This window comes from Dromiciops gliroides, chromosome 1 (genome assembly GCF_019393635.1).
Source record: "Dromiciops gliroides isolate mDroGli1 chromosome 1, mDroGli1.pri, whole genome shotgun sequence".
NCBI classification, from domain to species: Eukaryota; Metazoa; Chordata; class Mammalia; order Microbiotheria; family Microbiotheriidae; genus Dromiciops; species Dromiciops gliroides.
Window position 1 is genome coordinate 649,584,934 of NC_057861.1, and position 23,781 is coordinate 649,608,714.

The 23,781-nt window shown below is 38.0% G+C and overlaps 1 protein-coding gene across 1 annotated transcript in view; it reads left to right on the plus strand.

The window, feature by feature from the left end:
• Positions 1–23,781, plus strand: part of LURAP1L (leucine rich adaptor protein 1 like) — a 102,767-nt gene that overhangs the window by 27,949 nt on the left and 51,037 nt on the right. The window contains 4 exon segments of the mRNA XM_044000497.1: positions 20,181–20,305; positions 20,491–20,628; positions 20,630–20,731; positions 20,733–20,795. Coding sequence (XP_043856432.1) covers positions 20,181–20,305; positions 20,491–20,628; positions 20,630–20,731; positions 20,733–20,795 — 428 coding nt within the window.

The window sequence follows — 23,781 nt, forward strand, 5'->3', positions numbered from 1 at the left end:
AGAGAGAGAAAGAAAGAAAGAAAGAAAGAAAGAAAGAAAGAAAGAAAGAAAGAAAGAAAGAAAGAAAGAAAGAAAGAAAGAAAGAAAGAAAGAAAGAAAGAAACAAAGAAAAAGCAAATCTAGCAATTCTTCCAGGTTTGTAACTATGTCCCTTCCATCTCTAAATTTATGATCTTTCTCTGTTTTTCTTCCCTGGCTTGCAGAAATGAACCAAAGAAGCACCTAGTTCTGCTGTAGGGTGTTACAAATGGCAGAAATGTGATACTCTGTGCTTCCTCTGTCTGTCTCACACACACCAACACACATGGAAACCCAGCACAGAACTGTGAGCTTTGTGTGTGGCTGTAACCAAATCAAAAGCAAATAAGAGCCGAATTGCTATAACAACAGTAGTCTTGCCATAGTTTCTGGGAACTTGGACAGCCAGGTTATCTAATGACTTATAGTGTTTGTCCATGTCACTTCCTATCTCTCTAGCAGGTCCATAAGGCCTAACATGTGCCCCATTGAGCAGCCTGTGTGTATATGTCCTCTTAAGCACACAAAAGCAGTGACCTAGTAAACTTGAAAGGCTTAATTACTGGGAGATTTCACAAACCACACTTGAACACAGCTTTTGAGAACATTCTGAGTTTTTATTCTGCTCTACTGGAAAAGAGCAGTACAAAGGTAGAACTTGCAATATCATCTATAAATTTAAAATGTCCTGATTTATGGGTGGTCTCAAGACTTTAGGGCCAATATTCTATTTGATGCAAAGAACTTGCATTACAGATCCTGTGATTTGTTGCATTTAATAGTATGTGAAAGAAAAAAAGGGAAAAAAAGTTACATGATAACTATATTATATATTTAAAAGTTGTACATAATAGATTTTCCAGTTTCATGTTAAATCATCCTTTTATTTATTCTACTGTTAGAAATACTTGTTTTATTTCATAAATTAAAAATAAGATAAACATATATGTATATATATATATATATATATATATATATATATATATATATATATATATATCTTAAAATAGTACATGGCTTCCAGAAAGGAAGTTTGAGCATGCCAAAAAAAAAAAAAATCACAGAATTTCAGAGTTAGAAGAGAATATCAGGGTTGATGTAATCTAATCCAATCCATACATGAAAATTCTCTCTGTCTATCTCTCTCTCTCTCTCTCTCTCTCTGTCTCTCTCTCTCTCTCTCCACACACACACACACACACACACACACACAGAAAGAGAGAGAGAGAGACAGAGAGAGAGAGAGAGAGAGAGAGAGAGAGAGAGGCAATTTAACCAACTTGTGGCAATTGAACATTAACTTGAAGATGATTAGGGAGGAATTCAATAGTTTTTGAAATAGCTATTTGTACTTTTGGACAGCTCTAATTTTTAGAAAGTTTTCCTTTACAGCAAGCCTAAATCTGCTTCTCTACAACTTCCACCCATTTTCCTGGTTCTACCCTCTAGGGGTAGAGATATCATAGGAAGCAGAGGGCACAGTGGAAAGAGCTAGATTTGAGTTAGAGGACTTGAGTTCAAATCCTGTATCTGGTACTTATTACTTATGTGACTTTAGACAAGTTATCTCATATTTCTTGTTTTCCTCATCAGCAAAATGAAGGGGTTGGACTAGGATGCCTCTGAAGTTCCTTCTAATTCCAAATCTATGTCCCTATGCCATATTGCTTTCTTCCAATATTCTCTTTTCAAGGTAGTCCCATTTCCTTTGACTGAGCCTCAAATGTTATTGTCTTGGAGCCCTTCACCTTCCTATTTGTCCTTATAGGATCATAGGTCTGGAGATCAAGGAACTTCATTAGTTTAACTTTCTCATCTGATGTATGCTCAGTGCCTGTCAGACAGTATTAAGTCCTTAATGAGTATTGGGTGACTAACTGACTGACTACAGACAAGGAACTGAAAGGCTCAGAGAGATTAGTTGATTTGATAAATAAAGCTAACACAAGAAGGAAGTCTTAGAAGTGGAATTTGAACTCATCAGGTCTTTTGACTACAAATCCAACACAATGTCCTTACTCAAATGTGGAATGGAATTCATCAATGAAATGCAATGTAACAGGTATTATTCTCAGATCATAGAATCATATATTTGGAGCAAAAAAGAAACCTTAGAGATTACCAAATACAATTCCAATTTTATAAATGAGAAAACTCAGACCCGAGTAGGTTAGGGTGGCTTGTCGAAAGTCATACAAATGTGATTCTTATGGAAGAATTGGAAGATAGAATCGATGAAAGAGTTAGACATATTTAGTGAAAGCAAGCTTGGGAAATGAAAGTAGCTAGTATAAGTGACCCCAAGTTCAATAAGCATAATGAAAGTGAATGTGCTAGGTCATCCTGACTTCCTCCTAAGAATTTAGATTAGTTATTTGATCATCTTGTGTGCTAGTTTCCATGAATATTGAATTATTTTTACAATATGTTCAAATATGAAAAATAATAATAATTTTTTAAAAGCGAAGAAGCTTCAAATATATGGAGTTTTTTAACCTTTTCTGTGGCATGGGTCCTATTTTTCAGTCTGATAAAGTTACTCTTTTTTGGCAGCTAGGTGGTGCAATAGATAGAGTGCTTAATGTGGTGTAGTTCAAATCTGACCTCAGACACTTACTAGCTGTGACTCTGGACAAATCATTTAACCATTTGCCTCAGTTTTCTCATCTGTAAAGTTAGCTGGAGAGGGAAATGGCAAATCACTCCAGTATCTTTGCCAAGAAAACCCCAAATGGAGTCAGGAAAAGCTGGACACAATTGAAAAAATGACTGAGCAACAATAAAATGTCTATTCTGAATAATGTTCGTAATGCATAAAATAAAACACAAAAGATTACAAAGGAAGGCAACCATGTTAAAATACATTTATCAAGATTTATTTTTAAAAACAAATTGATGTACCCTAAGGTAAGCTCTCCTGATATAATACAATACTTATTCTTCACTTACCTCCCTTTTCCCAGCTTCCTAGTAGGCCGGATTTGAACTCAGGTCCTCCTGAATCCAGGGCCAGTGCTTTATCCACTGTGCCACCTACCTGCCCCCATAGCCTTTCTATATTGGTCTGGCTTCCTGATCACTCAGGGCATGAAAAGGCCCACCCACATAGAGTCTGCACTTCAGATGTGGTATATGTCCCAAGACAGCATGAGTCACCACACACTGTACTGCTGACTACATGAGTTTCCATATAGCTACATGTGTTCAAGCTAAATGTAGCTGTGTATCCTTATCAAATATTCTTTCTACAAAAAGACTAAGTAAACCTCCTTTTGTTTTATGTTCAATGACCACTGAGTGACTCATTTTGCCATAACATTGAACTTGAACTAATAGGATACCCATTTATATCAGGCCCACCCCTAAAAAGCTGGTTCACAAAGATCTTTAAACACATAAAAGGAGTTTTGTCATGGATCACAGTAAATAGTTACTAAAAAAAGAAGCTAAGTTTAATGTTCTTTTCTAACGTTTGAGCTGTTCTCCAGTAAAGGAAAATAAGGAACAAAATAAAGACAACAGAAAGGGAGGCAAGTAAAGAATAGCTAAAAGAAAGGAAGAATAAAGTAAATCAGAGAAAGAGAGAAAGAGAGAGAGAGAGAGAGAGAGAGAGAGTATTGTGAAGGGGGGTGTAATAAAAGAATAAATGGAAGAATGGGTGGTTCAGTGAATAATTCTGGGCCTAGATTCAAGAAGACCTGACTCATCCTTAGACACTTCTTAGCTATGTGATCATGGGCAGTTATTTAATCCTGTTTGCCTCAGTTTCCTAATCTGTAAAATTAGGTAAGAAGGTAATGGCAAACCACTCCAGTATCTTTGCCAAGAAAAAGGTCATGAAGAGTCAGCCATGACTGAAAACAACTGAATGAGAATAACAACAATAAAACTAAGTGATTTCAGATGAGTGGGTTAAATTCAAAACTTAAATATATTCAGGGCCCTAGGAGCTAGAAGTATCAAGGACTTTGGACATTATCTAGCCTAACCCTCTTATTTTACAAGTGAGGAAACAAGGTTCAGAGAGGTCAATTTGCACAGTCACGCATCATCATTTTGTCATCCAAATGGAAATAAAATTAGATCAATATCATTTTGAATTGGAATAGAAAAAATTTATTGGGAAACTAGCTAGGAATTTTGTGTTGAAGCTTCAGAAAAAAAAAGAGGGGGGCAGGGGAAGCTTGGCACTATGCACATGAGAACCAGAAAGCACAAAGTAAACTAAGACTTCACCTGTTTCCTCACTGTGTAGCTTCATATCTATGTAGCATATTTGTTTAAACAAGGTGCAATACATTTCTTCTTACTTGAATGTGGTTTGGCCCTTATGTATTATTATTTTTAAGTGTCCCTATATAATTATAAATGGTGTTACAATACAAAGCAAAGATATTCTGTTACACTGGGAAACTTGAGTTCTATAAAGCAGACTAGATTCCAGCAAAATCTTTTTTTTAATCCCTATTCATACACAATTCAGCATGATGTAATACCAGGTTAAATATCAACTAAAGCTTTATTTTAATGAATCTTTGACCTAAATGCCACAAGAATCTGTCTGGAATTGACAACATAGAAAAGAAAAGGAAACGCTCTGAGCCGTATTTATCTAACATAGGAGTATGATAGTCTACAGAGTCTAATAATTCAACTTAATATGACCATCCATCAACTTGAAAATGTATTTCAATATGCAATCAGATCATTAAATGGAATTTTAATGCCCTATCTGGAAACTCTTTTATGTAGATTTTAAAATATTTTCTTATATAGGATATTACCAAGTTCATATTATCCTTTGGTACTTTGATACCTTTTATGACTCCCTCACCCCCACCCCAAGTTGCTGGTGCCTTCCTCCCCAACTCAATCATCTTAGTACCAATTTTGTATATACCTAGGTCCACAAAGAAAGAGGCAATGTGGCATGGTGGAGAGAGAGCTGGTGTAGGAGCTAGGAAGACCTGGGTTCAAGTCCTGCTTCTGACACATACTGGGTATGTGACCTTGAGCTGGTAATTTAACTGTTAGTGCACAAGGCAATTGTCTAAGGATATAAGTTTCAGAGGAGGATGTCATTCATAGAAAGACTCTCCTCATTCAGGCATTTCATATATCAACAAAATCACATGTACAGTTGCTATGCCTAATATATACATGTCTCTGCTGAGAGAATATAACAGACTTGAGGGCAGGAACAGTTTCACTTTTGTCTATATCCCCAATGCCTTGCACAGTACGTGATACATTATAGACATTTAATAAATGCTTATTAGTTGATTTATTCATCCATCCATTTATTAATTCATTAAATAATAAGTACCAAAAAGCACCATGCTATGCAATGGATAATATTAAAAGTTTGGCTAAGATATGGTCTCCACCATCTTGGAACTTACAACCTAATAGCGGGATAAAGCACAAACATCTATAATATGAAAAATATAACATGAAAAGTACTTTACAAATTTTCTGAACAAATTGGGGGGTTTTTTTGGGGGGGTGGTTGGGGAGGCAATTGAGGTTGAATGGCATACCCAAAGTCACAAAGTTATAAGGGAACTGAAGTCTTCCTGACATCAGGGCTGGTGGTCAATCACCTAGCTGCTTCTGAACAAATTATTATGTGGGGTCCCAGGAAGAAAATTGTTACTGAAGGGATAGAGAAGGTATGGTAGGATGTTTAGAGGAGATCTTTATGGTTTAGTTGACATTTGTATTGGACTTTAAAGTTTGAGTAGAAGATAGATAGATAATAGATAGATGATAGATAGATGTTAGATAGATAGATACACAAATAAACACATATACACAAAACACATAAAATTAACACCTTCCCTCTGCTCCATATAACAAGAGTCTTTATGCTATTTATCAATCAATGCACGTTCATTAAGGATGTTGAGATAACTTAATTGCTAAGGAAAACTTAAAGTTTAGCTAAGGCAAGATTCCTCCATTCATTTTACTTATCATCTAGTAGATTAATCCAACATTGTCTCCTGGGATACCCTATCAGAACTTGGTCTCCCTGTATACTTGATCATCTTCTGGGCCTCTTCTCATTTGGGGCCCAGATTGAACTCATTACCCTTATACTTTATTTCTTAAGGATCTTCATCTTTTTTTGTTTGTTTTTTTTTTTGTTTTGTTTTTTTGTGGGGCAAGGAGGATTAAGTGACTTGCCCAGGATCACACAGCTAGTAAATGCCAAGTGTCTGAGAACAAATTTGAACTCAGGTCCTCCTGAATCCAGGGCTGGTGCCTTATCCACTGTGCCACCCAGCTGCCCCCAAGGATCTTTATCTTTGACAAGTGCCAATCAACAAGCCTGATAAACTAATCTATGCTAGGGTGTTATTGAAATGTATCAGTTAATGTGCATTTTAACAAGATTATTATATGAATACAAAGTCCAAACAGATGACTTCAAGGCTGGTCAGTTCATGCAAGGAAGGATGTTAGAGAAAATAGCTCTAGTGGGAATTTCATTGTCTTCATCCTAGCTAGTCTAAAATAGTCTAAGGAGGCAGCATAATCTAGAAAGAACAATGGCTTTGATTTCAAAAGGTTATAGATCTAGAACAGGAGGGCAATTCAGGAGTGCTAATAACAGCCCTTCATTTTACAAACTGATTCAAACCTAAATTCATACTCTTAACCACAGTGTCACTTGACCTTTTGAAACCTGTCTTTCCTCATCTATAAAATGAGGGAATTGAACCAAATGATATCTAAATCTTACTTTATTTTGGTCTGAATGCATGTAGAAAAGGACTTTTCATACGACTCATAATATTAGAAGACAATTTAGGAACCATGGTGCACTAAGATGTTAAATGACTTGGCCAGAACAGATATTTGTAAAAGGCAGGACTGGACTCAAGAACTTCCTGACTGGTGAGTCACTTTGTTATACAATACAATGACTACAATGTATGGTCTACACTGCAGTGACTACAGCATATTGTACAGACACTATAGTGACTACAATAATTTACCTATTGGGGGTAAGCTAGATGATCTGCAAAGGTTCCTTCATCTTTTTTTCTAATTTGAAGAGTAAAACTTCTTTTTTCTTCTTTAATTCTGTGGTCCTATTCAATGACTCTTCTCTGTCTATTACATTTTAACAGCAACATTTATCCAAGAGAGATCATGTTCACTATAGCTTTGACCAACACTCAATACTACATTGCCAAGAACCTTGAATAAGTGTTTGGAAAGGTGTGGAGCTTTGGGCTGCTAGTTGTTGAAAAAGGGTAATTTCAAAGATAATGTCCAGGAGTGGGCACATCAAATGATACCAGGGAGGTATTTAAATAGTAACAAGGTATGGCGTAGCTAAGGAATGGTGAGAAATTATTTTTACTTTAATGAGTTTAGGTGCACAAACTTAACATAGAGGAAGCTACTTATCCTCTCTTAGAAAAGGGTCTCCAATCAGGATATATTGACATCAGGGGCATAGTTCATTGCAAAAGACCTCATGGCCCAAAAGCCAGGTTTCCTGGAGTGACAGTTAACTGAAAGAGAGATTCATCTAGTCTCCTCTTCAACTAATATTATTTTTTTAGATTTAAATAAAAATAAATTTATTAAAATTATTTAGTTATTTAAATTTTTAAAATTCTATTAAACAGGTAAGCTTAAATCAATCAATCAGTTAATAATCATTTAATAACATACTACTTTATGGGTTCTACGCTAGGGGCTAAGTATACAAAGAATGAACAATACCACTTTCAAAAAGCTTGCATTAAAGAGTGAAGGAGAGATTCCAAATGACCAACTTTTCCAAAGCACTTCAAAGGCCTGGACATAATCTGGTAACGTGCTGGATAATAATTGATAAATTAAATATTTATCTAACCCTATGTTCTCCCATATTTTAGAAGAATCCTTCTTTCTACTCACCCTGAACCTTTGTCTTCTGTTCCAAAGTTCTCTTTAAAGATATACTCATGGATCTGAAGTTTAGTTAGTTTGATGTCAAAAATCCTTTGAAATTTTCCCTACTAAGAGATATCTAACTAACTATATTGCTGCTAATCAAAGAACAAATGTTAGTTTGCCTAGCTAGAATGAGTCCTGCTTCCCCCCTCCCCACCTTGCATCTCCAAGGCACAAGGAAGGAACTTTGAAGGGAGACAAGAAATCTCTCCTTTCTGTTCTCTAGTACCTGGAATTCCCTATCTTCTCAAACACGCAACTGCCCCCCCAAAGGGATTCATTATAGGAACAATGAGATGGATCTGGCCTTGGAGAAACTTGTGATTAATTTTTCCCTAATACAAAATCACCTGAAGACATGTCCTTTTATTTATTTGTTTTCTTTTTTAAGGAATCTGAACTCTTCTACCCTCCCTTCAGGGAACCATATAGAGCAATTCCCTTATCAAGAAGCTATTTAGGAGCAGCTAGGTGGCACAGTGGATAGAGCACTGGCCCTGGAGTCAGGAGTACCTGGGTTCAAATCTAGCCTCAGACACTTAACACTTACTAGCTGTGTGACCCTGGGCAAGTCACTTAACCCCAATTGCCTCACTAAAAAAAAAAAGAAAAAAAAGCAAAGAAGAAGCTATTTACTCACTTGTTTCAGATACAAACTGCTGTGTGTTAAAGGGACCTTATCCTTTCTATATCACATGACATTAAGTATATGTGATAACATATGATTTATATGTAATCACATAATATATGTGATTCCCAGCACATAACATTAAATATAGATAAAATTATATATAAACATACATGTAAATGTGTAGACATAATGACTAACATGTGTATAGCACTTTAAGGTTTGCAAAATTGTACATATGTATGCATGTAGGTATGTGTGTACAACTTCATTTGATTTGATCCTCAACTTTTTAAAGTAGGTCCTATCATTTTTATTTTCCAGATAAGGAAACTGAGGTTGAGAGAAGCTAGATGATTTGCCTAAGGTCATAAGGCCAGTAAGAGTCCAAGGTGATATAAGAACCTAGGTCTTCCTGACTCCATGTCCAGCTCCTATTCACAATACCACCACCTACCTTCCTATGCAGTAATATACAGAACTTAACAAGCTTTTGAATAGAGAGAGAAAGTGATAGTTTGACCACAAGATCATTGTCGGACAAGGGTCAGAAACCCAAGAGAGAAAAGCAAGTAAGGGTGCCAGGACAAGATTTCCAAATGAGAGAATTGGGTGTGTTGATACAAAAGGGAGATAGGGACTTTAATGCAACCATTTGCTTCCTGTAAGGATAGAATGACACAGGCTTTTCTCCACACAGAGGATTTATGCTGCTCCTGAAATTAACCATAGAAGGCTGAGATACAGCAGCGTCCCTGCTCAAAGGGCTGGAGACTCATCTTTGCAATCCTCTTCATTGCTCACATTTGTATACAACTTTATGTCATTCATGTTTTTGTTCTGCCTTCATTCCTTTTAAGGCTTATGTGACCTTAAGATCCCAAGACTTGCCATAGTTGGTCAGAAACAAAATACATTCAGTCCAGTGATCCCAAGTTCTCAAGTGGTGCCAAGACATATCTTAAGGGAAAGAGGATTGTCCTGAAAGTAACCTCAAAGGATAAGACATATATGAGGGTAGTTGAGTGACCATTTATTGATCTAATATCCATGAATTCATGTAAACCTTTTTTAAAACTATTATATATATTTTCAAACTCCAACACTTTTTTCATGTTTTTTTTTCTTAGCTCTTGGAATGTGGTGGAATGGAGAGAGTGTTGGACTTGGAGTCAAAGAGACCTGGGTTCTAATCCCACCTCACATGCATTCTAACTGGGTAACCCTGTATAAACCACATTACCTGTTAGAGCTTCAGATTCTTCATCAATCAAAACTGAAGACTAGTACTACCTATATCAAAGGGTTGCTGTATCTAATGAGATATAGCTCTTTTGCAAACTTTAAAGTGCTATATGGGAGATAGATGGTACAGTGGATAGAGTACCAGCCCTGGAGTCAGGAAGACTCATCTTCCTGATTTCAAATCCTGCCTCTTACTAGTTGTGTGACCCAAGTCATTTAACCCTATTTGCCTCAATTTCCTCATCTGTAAAATGAGCTGGAGAAGAAGATAGTAAAACACTCCAGTATCTTTGCCAAGAAAATCCCAGATTAGAGTCACAAAGAGTTGGACATGACAAGTGACGACAAAAAAATGCCATATAAATATCATTTACTTTTAGGGTAACAGATGTTATAAAGTAACTACTACTTTACTCTCTGAAGTTGTAACTTTACCTTGACTTTCTTGCCTGTGTTACATAGTGAAGATAATCTGGGCAAGTCACTCAAATTCTCAGGAGCCTGGGTAACTAACTCTCTAAGAGAATAAATCACAGAATTGGAGATTTCTTTTGGTAGAAGGAGTTTCCTTACCAGGAATTCCATACACTAATCAAATCACAAGACTAGGTACCTCTCTTCCCAAAAAATACTGAAGTTAAGGTCTTGAACAACATTTTCTATTGCAACAATTACAGTTTCTGTCATGAAAAAGCAAATTATGAAGAATTCAGGGAAGGAGGGGAACACTTATATGAACTGATATAAAGTAAGCAAAATCAGAAAAGCAATACACACACTGAATATAGCAATGTACATGGAAACAGCAACAGCAAAGAAAGGAAAATGAATCTTACGTAAATATAATGACCCAACTGGACCCCAAAGAAGAGATGAAGAAATAGATCTACCTCCCTTCTTTGCAAAAGTAAAGAAACAGCTAAAACCTGGGAAATTGCACATATTGTAAGACTCATCAGGTGCTAGGAGGCTGTGCTAAACTGTTTTCCCCTCAATTTGCAATTCTTTGTTCAAAAAGATTATATACAAGGGAATGTGAAAGAAAATAGTCAAATATATCCACACACACAAAAAAAGAAAAGCCCACAATTTTGAAGGCCAACATATCTCCCTGACAAATTAACTTGATTATCAAGCATTTGTTCTATCTTTTTAGATTTAGTTTCCAAATGTCTGTGACATGGTCTAGCCATGTCATTGTCTTGCTCAAGAATCTCTATTGGCTTCCTCTTAACTCTAGGATTAAATATAAACTCCTATGTTTGACTTTCAAAGACTTCACAATGTTTCTGGCTTCCCTCCCCCACCACCTTCCCCATGTCCCAGCTTTCTTATATGTTACTTTCCTGGCCCAAGCTGAAATATTTGTAAGGTCCCATATGTAGTAGGACCATGATTTCCCAGGGTTCCCCATCCTTACCTTCATAGATTAAGCTAGTGTTTTGCTTTCTGGTTTTTTGGATTTCCCTTGAAAGACCACAAAGCTGTCCCCTGGACTTGATTGGCCCAGAGAGCTAAGGCTAAATTTGCATTTCCCTTTGGTCTAGCTTCTTGGTGGCCTCTAGCCATATTGATGTGGCTTCTTATTCACCAAAGGGCATTAAAAGACCCACCCACTTGGAGTCAGGTCCCTTTTGACTTGATTGCTGCCCCAAGACTGTGCAAGTCTCCACACCCTCCCGCACTGAGTGTCCATATAGAGAGGAGAGGTACCATATCTACTCAGGCAAATTGCCACAGCAATGGATAAATAAATCTCCCTTTGTTAAATGTTGAACGACCCATGAATGTTTCATTTTGACTCATGTTGGAGATTATATTAAAAAAGAACTAGCTTCAATCAGACCCACCTACCACAATGAAAATGCTATTCTATTTCCAGCCTCCATTCCTTATAAGTACTGACCTGATTGAAAGACTTTTGTTTTAAACCACATGGCTGTTGCTGACTCGCCAAATGAACATAATGAGAAACCAGTAGGCACCTGTCCTTGATGACATAATTGTGATAATTAACCTTTATGCAAAAACTTAATGGGACCTAAAGTGATTCACAAGACAAACCCTATCATATTCCAGCCACAAACAGATGAAATGGAGTACTTCATTAGAGAGACAGCACCCCAGCATTCTGCCACTGGAAAGTTAAAATCAGGAACTACAAAGGGTGGTTTCCTGGATGGCTATGGGAACCTAGGTGGTACAGTGGATAAAGCACTGGCCCTGGAGTCAAGAAAACCTGAGTTCAAATCTCACCTGAGACACTTACTAGCTGTGTGACCCTGGGCAAGTCACAACTCCATTTGCCTTACACATCCGAGGCCATCTCCAGTCATCCTGATATATATCTTGCCACTGGACCAAGATGACTCTGAAGGAGAGTGAATTTGGTGACCTTGAACAGTCTTTCTTCACTTAAATCCAATTCACTGCAAGTCATGACATTACTCTGGTGTCATGGACCTCTTTGAGAATGAAGAACAAACATAGCCTACGTGGCCAGGACCCCTTTAGCCATGCTAGGAAAAGAACTTCCTAAATAAACTTGGACTCCCTAACAGTGGAAATGAAATATTTGCTGGAAATACAGTGTTATTGTCGTGAATGGACTGGACTTATGCAAACTTCTGGGTCTGAATCCCAGTGTAAACACTGAGCTTTGTGACCATGAACAAGACATTAACTTATATGAACCTCATTTTTCTCAGCTATAATAAAATGGAGAGAAGTTGGAGTCAAGCTGCATTAATTGGAAAAGTGCTAGGATTGAAGTCAGGAGATCTGTGTGACCTTAAAATCAAGATATGGGACCAGGCTGTAAAATAAAAGGAAAATGTAACTCTTATTTTTGCAAAAAGAATTACATATTCAAATGATTCAATTCAGTTTAAGTTTAGTAAACTCCTATGTGCCAGATTATTGGTGACAATGATTATGCAGGTTATAGTCCTTGCTATCAGAGAATTTAGTTTAGTAGTGGTATAGAATATAGATACAGATAATGATAATTTAAAACTACTTAAGGGCATTAGTACAAACAAAAGTAAATTATAAGGAAAAAAACAGCCTAATTGACCTGACCAGTTTATGGCTAGGGCTTCCTTACCTTTCATAATATCTGACTTTGAGGGACTTTCTAATAGCACTTCAAGAAGAGATTGGCCAGGAACATTTTTGTTATTGAATATATTTTTAAGTGGATGGTGTACTTGAAAGAATGAAAACAAGCTCCTTGCTGCATTTAGATCTATCGCACAGGCCCATCAGTCACATTTCTCCATCAGACCTAGAATCATTCTTGTTGCTTTCCCTGAAGGGCTCATATCAGCTAATGAGGGAACCTGGCCTTTTTTCATGTTTGCCAGGCTTAGCTTCTAAACTGCTATGCCCCAGGTTTGTTACTGGGACTACTGGAAGGGATTCTGAGGTTGAGCAGTCAAGGGGAGCAAGTAATGAGACGTTATGAAAGAAGAATGAAATCAGAGTGAGATTTGATAGGGATTGGCCAGGGGGGCAGGGAGGTGGATAAAGAAGACTTAGAAGTCTGTGACCTATTTTTAGTACCAGCAGCTAAGTCTCCTAGGAAAGATGTGAATGCTGATTACAAATATTAATGAGATTTCAATCTTAATATAAAATGTTCTGTGCTCAGGACAGGGAAGCAACAACATATAAACACATGTATCTACCCTCAAGATACTATTTTATTGGTATTGTAACTCTTTGTCTAAAGAGACCAGATAAACAACGAAAAGAGAGCCTAAATAGTCATATTACTCTATGATGGAATCAGAGAAGACTTAGTGATTTAAACCGACATAGTAAGTTTACTAAGATGCAATGTATCCAAGGGGACAGAGAAAGCTCAGGGTATAAGGCCTGCCTTGGATCGCTACTAGCTGTGTAATCTTGGGCAAATAAATTAATCTCACAGTCTACCAGACAACTTTTTTTTTTAATAATATTTTATTTTTTCCAACTTCACGTAAAGATAGTTTGAAATTCAAAATCTTATAAAAAGAATGTTGAAAACATTTTTCTCCCTCCATTTTATCCCCCCTCCCTAAGATGATATATAATTGATATAGGTTATATATGTACAATAACATAAAACATATTTCGATATAAGTCATGTTGTGACAGAAGAAACAGAACAAAAGGGAAAAACACACAAAAAATAAAGAAAATGAAAATATCATGCTTCAATACAAACAACTCTTCTGAGATTGAATTTCCAGAGGAACTGGAGCTATGAATCATTGTGGGAATTCCCACCTTGGTAGGATATAAAATCACATATCCACCCAAAATCTTACTGCAGTTCTTTGACATGATTGAAATATTTTATGTATTTCAACAGTAGGCAAAGACAATGGAAAACAGATAGATACAAAAACTGTTTTGTTATCCTTTTAAAGCTAATTTAAAAAAAAATATTTAGTTAAGAAGGCAGCAAGATACAATGTAAAGCATATTGGTTTTAGTCAAAAAACCTGAAATCAAGCTCTGACCTTGCCATTTACTACCTTTGGGACCTGGACAAGTCACTAACCTCCCCAGGCCTTATTTCTTCCTGTCGAAAAAAAGCAGGTTGTACTAAAGGGCCTCTGAGTTTCCTTCAGGCTCTAGATCTATGATTCTGTGAACTCAACATGAAACCAATAAGGACCTTTTAAGGACCTAGTTGCCATTGAGCCTCTTTCCTTTCCATTTCGACTTTTAATTTATTGATCTCATTTTTTTCCCTGTAAGGAATTCAGCGACTGGTTGCCTGGGTTAGGTTCTCTCTTCTGCTCACTTGAGCTCTGGGCCCACAATAGTTGGGAATGCGTCAAAGTTTCAATCAGTGCCAAAAGAGAAGGGGGAATGCCTTTCTTCTTTTAAAACACAGACCCAGCAGAGAATTAAGGAGTGGCTGTTATCCACACCACATAAAGTCTTGCTAAGACCACTTTTACCCTAAGAACTAGGCCTTGTGACGTGGAGTATTCTAAGTGTGGAATGTTTGAAGCATGCATTACATCAGCTTGTTTGTCTGCCTGAAACAACCCTAAAAAAACCCAACAAAACAAAACAAAAAAACCTTCCCTCTGAGTTTAGCAATATCTCTCCATAATTACTACCAGGGTTTTCTATTGAACAAAAACAACAAAACAAAAAGCAACTTTCTTTCTTATTATTAATATAATTGTTCTTTTTCATAATAATAAGCAGTCACATTCATATTGTTCTTTGTGAGTTCAATTTATATAAAACATTGCATTCAATTTCTATTATAAGTATGTGAGACAAGAAGTACAAATACTGTTATTCCCATCTTACAAATGAAGAAATTGGCAACTAGGTGGCGCAGTGGATAAAGCACTGGCCTTGGATTCAGGAGGACCTGAGTTCAAATCCAGCCTCAGACACTTGACACTAGCTGTGTGACCCTAGACAAGTCACTTAACCCTCATTGCCCCTAAAAAAAAAAAGGCATAACAAATGAAGAAATTGAGGCCATAGGATCATAGATCTAGAACTTCAAGGCACACCAGAGGTCAATCTAGTCCAAACCCTCATTTTATAGATAGGAAATTAAGGACCATCTGGGTTAAGTATCAGAGGCAGGTGCCTCTATTGTGATTCATTTAACATCACACTGATAGTAAGAGGTAATAATCAATCTTGAACCTAAAAGCTCCTCTGTTGGTCACCTACTATCCTTACTACAAGCACTTATTTCTTCCTGTTGTATGTCCCAACCTGTTAGATGGGGTGTGGGGAGAAGAGAGAGAAAGGGCAAGGACTATAGTGTTATTATAAGAAGTCAACTAATCCATAGTACACTAAACATTGACTTTTGGTGGTGGTGGTGGTGAGGCAATTGGGGTTAAGTGACTTGCCCAGGGTCACACAGCTAGTGTCAAGGGTCTGAGACCGGATTTGAACTCAGGTCCTCCTGAATCCAGGGCTGGTGCTCTATCCACTACACCACCTATATGCCCCAAACATTGACATTATTATGGCATTAGGTATTTCCTCAATTACCAGATACTGCTGGTACAAATAGAATCTTGGGAGAGGTTCATTTTTTTTATTTTATTATTTTTTTGTGGGGAGCAATGAGGACTAAGTGACTTGCCCAGGGTCATACAGCTAGTAAGTGTCAAATGTCTGAGGCCATATTTGAACTCAGGTCCTCCTGAATCCAGGGCCGGTGCTTTATCCAGTGCTCCACCCAGCTGCCCCCCAATTTTTTCTTATGAAAAATGTGTTCCTAAATGCCAAAATCCTGGAGCAGGTCCCATTACTAAAAGGATTTATTGTCACATAGCGGTCCAGTAATCCTTTAAAATATAATAGATAATTATGTTTTATAGTATTATATATCATGTACATATTATATATTAGTCACAGATAATATTAAGTACCAAAAATTATATTTTGCTAACTGTCTCAGAAGAAATTATTCAATACAAAACAGAGATCAACATTCCACGCTACCCCCCCCAAAAAAAAAAACAACTAATCTCAGATATGGAAATCAGTCAAATGACATAGGTTTTGGGTTTTTGTTTTTGTTTTTTGATTGAGGAATCCTTCCTCAAGCTTCTCAAATCTTACATAACTCAAAAGGAGTGTTATGAATTTAATTGACTTATATGGTTATACATAGTATATATTATTCCCACTGAAATTTCTGGGGTCCCAACAATTTCTTTTTAAAGAAAACTAAAACACAGAATAACATTTAAAAGAGCCCTATTTAAATAAATAATATTATCCTACATTAAGTTGTACTACATGCTAAACATTTATTTTTCAAACCAGTTAAATTTTATAAACATCCCCTAAAAAGAGAAAAAGATCTATTTGTACAAAAATATTTCTAGCAACTCTTTTAGTGGTAGCTAAGAATTGTAATTCAAGTGAATGTCCATCAATCAGGGAATGACTAAATAAGCTTTGGCATATGACTACAATGGAATATTATTGTGGTATAAGAAATGACAAGTAGTATCATTTCAGAAAGGCCTGGAAAGACTTATATGAATTGATGCATAGTGAAGTGAGCACAACCAGGAGAACATTGTACACAGTGACAACAACATTGTTCGATGAAAAACTGTGAATGGCTTAACTATTCTCAGCAATACAATGATCTAAGACAATCCCAAAGGACTAATGATAAAGCATACTATCTACTTCCAAAGAAAGAACTGATATTGATTGAACACAGACTAAAGCATGCTATTTTTTCACTTTCATTTTTTTCTTTGATTTGCTTTCTTACACAAAATTACTAATATGGTAATGTTTCACATAATTGCATATGTATAACCTATATATGATTACCACCTCAGGGAGGAGGGAGGGGAGGGAAGAAGGGATAGAATTTAGAACTCAAATCTTTAAATAAAAATGTTTATTGTTATAAAAAACCTTAGTTTGTAATATAATTCAGTTCAATGCAATTCAAATTCAACAAGCATTTAGTCATATTTGTATTGCTGCAGTCACTGTGTAGGTTGTTTTCCTGCTTCAGGTGACTTCAACTTGCATCAGTTTGTATGTCTTCCTATGCTTCTCTTTATTCCTCAAATTGATCATTTCTTAAGGCACAGTAACCTTTTAATACACAGTGACAGTGCCAACCCTCAAGTAAGTTACATTTGAAGGGGGGAAGAAAGACGGGGCAAATGAACAAGAAGTAGTATAGTAGTAGACTGACTCTGAACAAGATAAGAAGAAAACTCACCTACTAGAATCCATGGTCCTAGGAGTAGATGAAGATGGCCATAGTACAGATGGCATTATTTGAAAATGGCCAGGAAATACTGTGGTGGCCTGGCTTTTAGGCAAGATGAGGTATAAAACTTGCCAAAGAGAGCTCGGGGGTGTTAGGGAAAAAGTCTAAATAAACTATTAAACTACTGTCTACTGGCATATTAATATGAGTTTGAGGAAACTGCTTGGTAAGCACTAAAAGCACTCTAGAAACATTGTTACCATTATTATTTTGTATGGGCATTTATAAGAAAAGGTGCTCTATCATAGACCTAGAATAGCCTTCCACCTCAGTCCATTGTAGCCTCTTTGGAAAAAAAAAGAGTCAGATAGATCAGGAATGCTAAAATAATGGAATTTTTTATCAGTACATTTTACATTCACCAAGAAAAGGCACAAGGCCCAACTTGAGACATCCAAGGGCACATAAAATCAGTCCAGGGTAGAGGGGATCAAGACAAAGGACCTCAGCCACATCTCAGTCATCAAAAGCAAGATTCTGGGCCTCAGGTACAAAAGACTTTATGTAATAAGAGAAGGAAGGGTGTCAGTGATGGTCTTGTAAGAGGTTATCCTCTAGACTTGCCACACCCAGCTTATATCAAGCTTTTTGAATTTTTTTCTAGCTGCCAAGTAGGGACCCTGAGTACTTTATCACCTCCATATTAGGACAGTTCAATGACACAAGTGAGTGCCTTTGATTTATTGGGAGGGAGATGGTTGCCAGCCACTTGTGTCTTACTGGTTTCCCATGTTTGATGTCCTACTCAGGGAAACACTATGAATTAGCCAGCAGTCCCTACTCTAGAAGCATTGTAGCAAGGAAGATTTTAGAATAGAAGATGCCAGAGAAAAGAAAGGTTGGGTCAGACAAGACAGAGATGGGAGGAAGCGTTGGGGAGAATGTACAGTTTACAGAAGAGGCAGTCAGTTGCAAGAAAACTAGACCCTACAAATTATAAAAAGGTTTGGGCACTAGCATAAAACTGTAGTACAATTCTTCACCAAAAAGGACAAGGTTTTCCAAATATGAGACAAGGCATACAGTTCTTCAGTAAGTTAAGATTTAGTTTTGATCTTCTCTGATTCTATAAAGAGTGTCACTAACTTTAAATGAAACATTTGATTCACAGTTACCTGCTAAATACACCAAGTTATCACCATCATCATCGTTGTCATCATTATCATTTGTTTGTTTGTTTGGAATGAGGACTAGCACAAAGATTTCTGGTTGTTGACTTTAGTGACAACTACATCAATATAATAAATGCAATTAAGTAATGTCTGTTTCCCAGCCTTAGAAGGTTTCCTGAATGAAGATGTGCTGAACACAAATTGTAGACTGCATGTATACAAATGAAAAACTTAAGTTACATCAATGGGAATAAATCCCAGGTGAGATCAGGAACTCAAAAATTAATTGATCTCCATTAAGTTGAGTAACCCATTCAATAAAAAATCCCAATGAAAATAAAATCATTTGACAGTCTTTTGGGTGAAAATATTCCAATTCTTTAAATGCCATATTATTTCCAAATGCTGATTGCTGAGCCAATTCAATGTTCGATGTAGCTCCGAGCAAACCTATTTTGTGAAACTCTCTCAGGTTAATAGATGTGACATTGCCCGTGTAGTGTCAGAGCTAAAAAAAACACCAACAATTTTCAGTCTAACTAGAAAAGGAAATCGAACAACTTTTCAATGGTTTTCTTTTTCTTTAAATGGATGCTTTTCTTATTAAAAAATACTAATGACACCTGAGGGTTTATATAATCTACTCCACAATATAAACGTTTTCTGACTGCAGTAAAAAACATTTAGTTTGAAGTTTTCAACACTATATGGTAAAATTCTCTCTCTCTCCTCTTTTTTTTAAAATATAAAGTGATTTGGAAGTATCTCAAATGTTGGACTTCTTTTCTTCGTTTCTGGACAGTGGTGTATCTTAACGTCAGTTGGCTTTTTTCCTTTAATCTGGGATACTTTTTAAAACTGTAAGGTAAAAAACTACCAAGTTCAGAGAGCACACCAAAACCTCGTATTAGAGCTTCCTTCAAATATGACGCCTATGCTCCCTTACGACCAGTAGGGTTAGAATAATTGAGGTTTGCTCTTCTTGTCTGTGATCTACGGTACAAGGGTTGGCCCCTGCTTTGGTCCACCTGCCAGTGGGTTTAAAGTTTCAGAGGATCGGAGAAACACAATGACTTGGATCTAACTGTCCAAAGGAGAAGGAGTCCAGTCGCGTTAAACTTCCAGGAAGCAATTGAACTCCAGCTATGCTGAATATCTCTCTTTAATGCATATGTACACACCACCGGCTTTTCAGTGACCAGAGATTTCTGACAATACAGGATAAATCAGAAAACTTGGAGACATATGGTTGGAAAATGAAACAATCCAGGGTGTTACTACATCATATTCATTGTTGCGGTGTTGTTGCAGATGGGCAAGTCAATGAACACTATACAATGGTGTAGATGGTTAGTTATTGGGACTATTTCCCCCCATAAAGATAACTAGCTTTTATTTATTTTTATTTATTTTTTTATTTTTCCCGTAGTCGCAATTGACTACTTTGCAGTGTGTGGCCCAAAAGAAAAAGTGTACGCCAATAATAATTATGAACTATTTTCAGATGAGCCACTACCCCTAGTTAGCTGTGGTCCTTACTCCAGCTTGCTGCCTGTATGAATCTCAAGAGGCTAATAATACAAGACCATGAAAAGGACGATGAACTCTGCACGCCGCGGTTAGATTCAGAGAGGATATAAGAGGAAATCTGCTGCTCCCGCTGCCGCAGCTTGCAAAGGCTGCAGCTCCCTTTAATCCGAAGAGCCTGGAGTGTGTTTTATTTATTATTTTTTTTTTAGAAAGAAGAGAAGCCATGGAAGACGGGCCCACTGCCAGACCTGAGAGACATCGAACTGAAGCTGGGCGCAAAGTTACCGGAGAGCCCTAGTTACGGTCGCTCCGTGGGGAGGATGCCGGTCAGGGACAGAGACAAGGACTAAGGACCAGGGCAGGGGGTGCTGCAGCAGTCATGCAGCTGCAGCTTGTCTCCCTCTTCTTTTTCCCTCTTCCTCGTCCTCCCCAGCGTCTGGCTCTCCTAGACCGCAGCAACTCCAGTGCTCTGGAGAGACTGGAAACCAAACTACATCTTCTCAAGCAGGAGATGGTGAGTAGCATGCTGCGCTCCGCCGCAGGCCAGGGCCAGGCTGGGCCAGAAAAGCAGGGGTGCACGGCGACTGGGGGGACGGGGGGAGTGTGTGACAAGTGTCAAGAATCTAAGCTGGAGGACCACTAGTGCTTTGCTGAAGCAAACCCGGCGCAAAACGGGAGGGGGTTGTGGGAAGGAAGGAGTGGAGGGAGCGTGTGCGTGAAGGGAGGGAGGGAGGGAGGGAGGAAAAGGGAAGGAGGGAAGAAGGAACAGAGGGAATATACTGCCTAAAGCGCTTGTTTACCCTGAACTTTGCTCGGTCAGAGTTCTCTACACCGCAGCCGGATCCTGTCTTCCCTGTGTAGGTTGGGATAGAGCTGTCAAGGTGCGCCTAGCTTTTTTTCCTCCTCCACCCTCTTCTCCCTTTTTCTCCCCCACCCCCTCGGTTGATTGTTTATTCTACATAATAATTAAGAAGAGGCACGAAGAAAACTAGAAAAACTATCGAAGTTGCAAGACATTGGAAAAGAGCAGCAACCCCAGGACTTACGAACAAAGCACTGGATCAGAAAAGGACCCTTCCAAGCCTTAAATCCAAGCGCCCATTTTACGGAGGATAAAAACTGAGGGCCTTGGGAATTAATAGAATCATAAATTTTAAGTTGTCAGGGCCTTAGGAATGCAGTCACATCCGCTCCTCACTCCTTTCATTTTACTAAAGAGGAAACTGAGGCTCATAAAAGTCGTAGGACCTTAGGTTTTCAGCTGAGAGGTACCTCTGAGGACATGGAGCCCAACTCAATTTATAGATAAGGATACGGAGACTCCAGAAACATATGGGCACATTCTTAAGTTCCACAGGCAAGTAATTAAGCCAGCATTCGAAGCCCATTCTCCTCTAGACTATGATGGACCCTATTACCTGGATGTCTGGGTTTGCCATTTGCTAGTTGTGGGCATGTTAGTTGTTCTCTCTGGGCCTCAGTTTCCTCGTTTATAAAATGAGGAATGGGCTCAGTGACTTCTAGCTCTAAATCTCAGATCCCATGAGAGGGCTGGGATGATGCATCAGGTCCTTCTAGCTCTTGTGGTTTGAATCTTGGTGACCTTAGCAAGTCGCTTTCCCTCTCTGGGCCTCAGCCTCCCTCAAATGTAGAGAAGGGAGAGGAGCTGGGTCGGATGAAATGCAAAGGTTCTCCTCAGTTTGACATTGGGTGATTTTTTGGGGGACCGCCCCAGGTAGTGTCCAGTTGCATTTCCAGGAGTTGCATTCCTTCTGCTGATCAGATCGAATGGCCCACAGTCTTAAGTTGTGGGGGGAGGTGGTGGCCAGGTGCCTCGGCTTAGTGCAGCAGCAGCTGCAGTTTCTCCAGTGGTTCTAGTTTCCCGAGTTCCTCCACCAGCTGGATCCTAAAACAATGGTCCCATGGGGTCACAATAGACACTTTGAAATAGCTTTTCTAACCGCCTCCTCCCCAGCTGTGTACAAGAGTAGTCACGTGACTTTGGCATCTTTGATCCTGGGAGCAGGTGATCTCCAGACTTAGTGAGCTTTCTGGAGTCGTTAGCTCCTCCCTCCTTGTCATCTGCAGTATACATTTGTGGTCACTGATTTGGCAAATGTTAACCCGTGAACTCAATACCAGGGAAGCTTAGCACGGGTGCATGGAAAATAAAATAAATGAAAAGCAACTGCTCTATGAGCAAGCTTTCCTTCTTTGCCCAGATCTTGCTTCCAGCGCGGGGGAGGTGCTCAGAGCAGCAAGAGAGTGTGCGTCATGGGGGAAGGGTGGGGCTTCTTGTAGGGAGCTGGGCAGCGGGAGGGATTCACTTGACTGATTTGGAGACTCTGGGGACTGGGCAGTAAAACGAACCAGCCAGTTGTGTTTACTTAGTTCCTGTCTTAATACACTTTCAAGAACCTTGGAACCTTGGTAGACAGCTAAACATCTTGAAGTTACCATAGCAAACAAGAGAGAAGGGCCAGTCCTTTAGGGTCAGTGGCTGACTTTACTTTCAGTCTACTGTCTACACAAATGCTTCATGTTGTCCCACTCAAGTCTCTACAAAACAAAACCCAGATCCTTGAGATATTCTAAATAAGAAAAGCCATATGAAGCTTTACTTAGGAATATGGACAATTAAAAAAATAAAAACTTGCAAGATCTATGATAAATTTTTATGCAAGATATTGCTAATGCCATCCAAACAAGATTGGTTACTATAATATAATATATAAGCAATACTTTTCATAAAAACAACCCTGTAAAGTAGTATAATTATTGATGTTCCCCATTTTTTTTTTCCAAATGGAGGATACAGAAGTTCAGCTAGCTTACAACAGGGACCCATCTATCTGACTGGGAGTATATTGCTCTTCCCACATGGCTGGGCTGGCCCTCTGCCCTCTCCCATAGTAATGACATACATCATATCCTGTGTATAATGTTTCTGTATGTATCCATCCATATATCATTGATTCTTGTCTTTAGTTCAATTTAAGAAACACTTAATAACCACCTAATACAGGCAAAGTATTACAGGCAATCAACGCCTTCCAGGAATTGAAGTTCATTATCCGGGGTGATGACATGGAGTGGATTTTATTTCTACCATTTAAGTGTTAGGACAAAAATAAGAAGGTTAAACTGAAAATCTAGGGAAAGTTCAGTGAAAGAATTGAAGGTCCCTGATATATTCTGCCATTTTCCTTTTATATGTACTGTTGCAAAATATATGCCCTCTCAAACTAATTCTTGTCACATAGTATGACCACATTAAAAGCAGTTACATTAACCACTTATGACATTTTCTGTGAAGAGTATATGAATAAATGGACTAAGAAGAAATAGAATATTTTTGTTGGAACTTATGGTTCTATATTAATCTATGAAGAGGATTTCCTTTGGAACAGGTTTCAATTCAATCCACCAAAAAATTAATAAACGTCTACTATATGTTAATTCTAAGGATTACAAAGACAAAATGAAAAACAGTTCCTGCC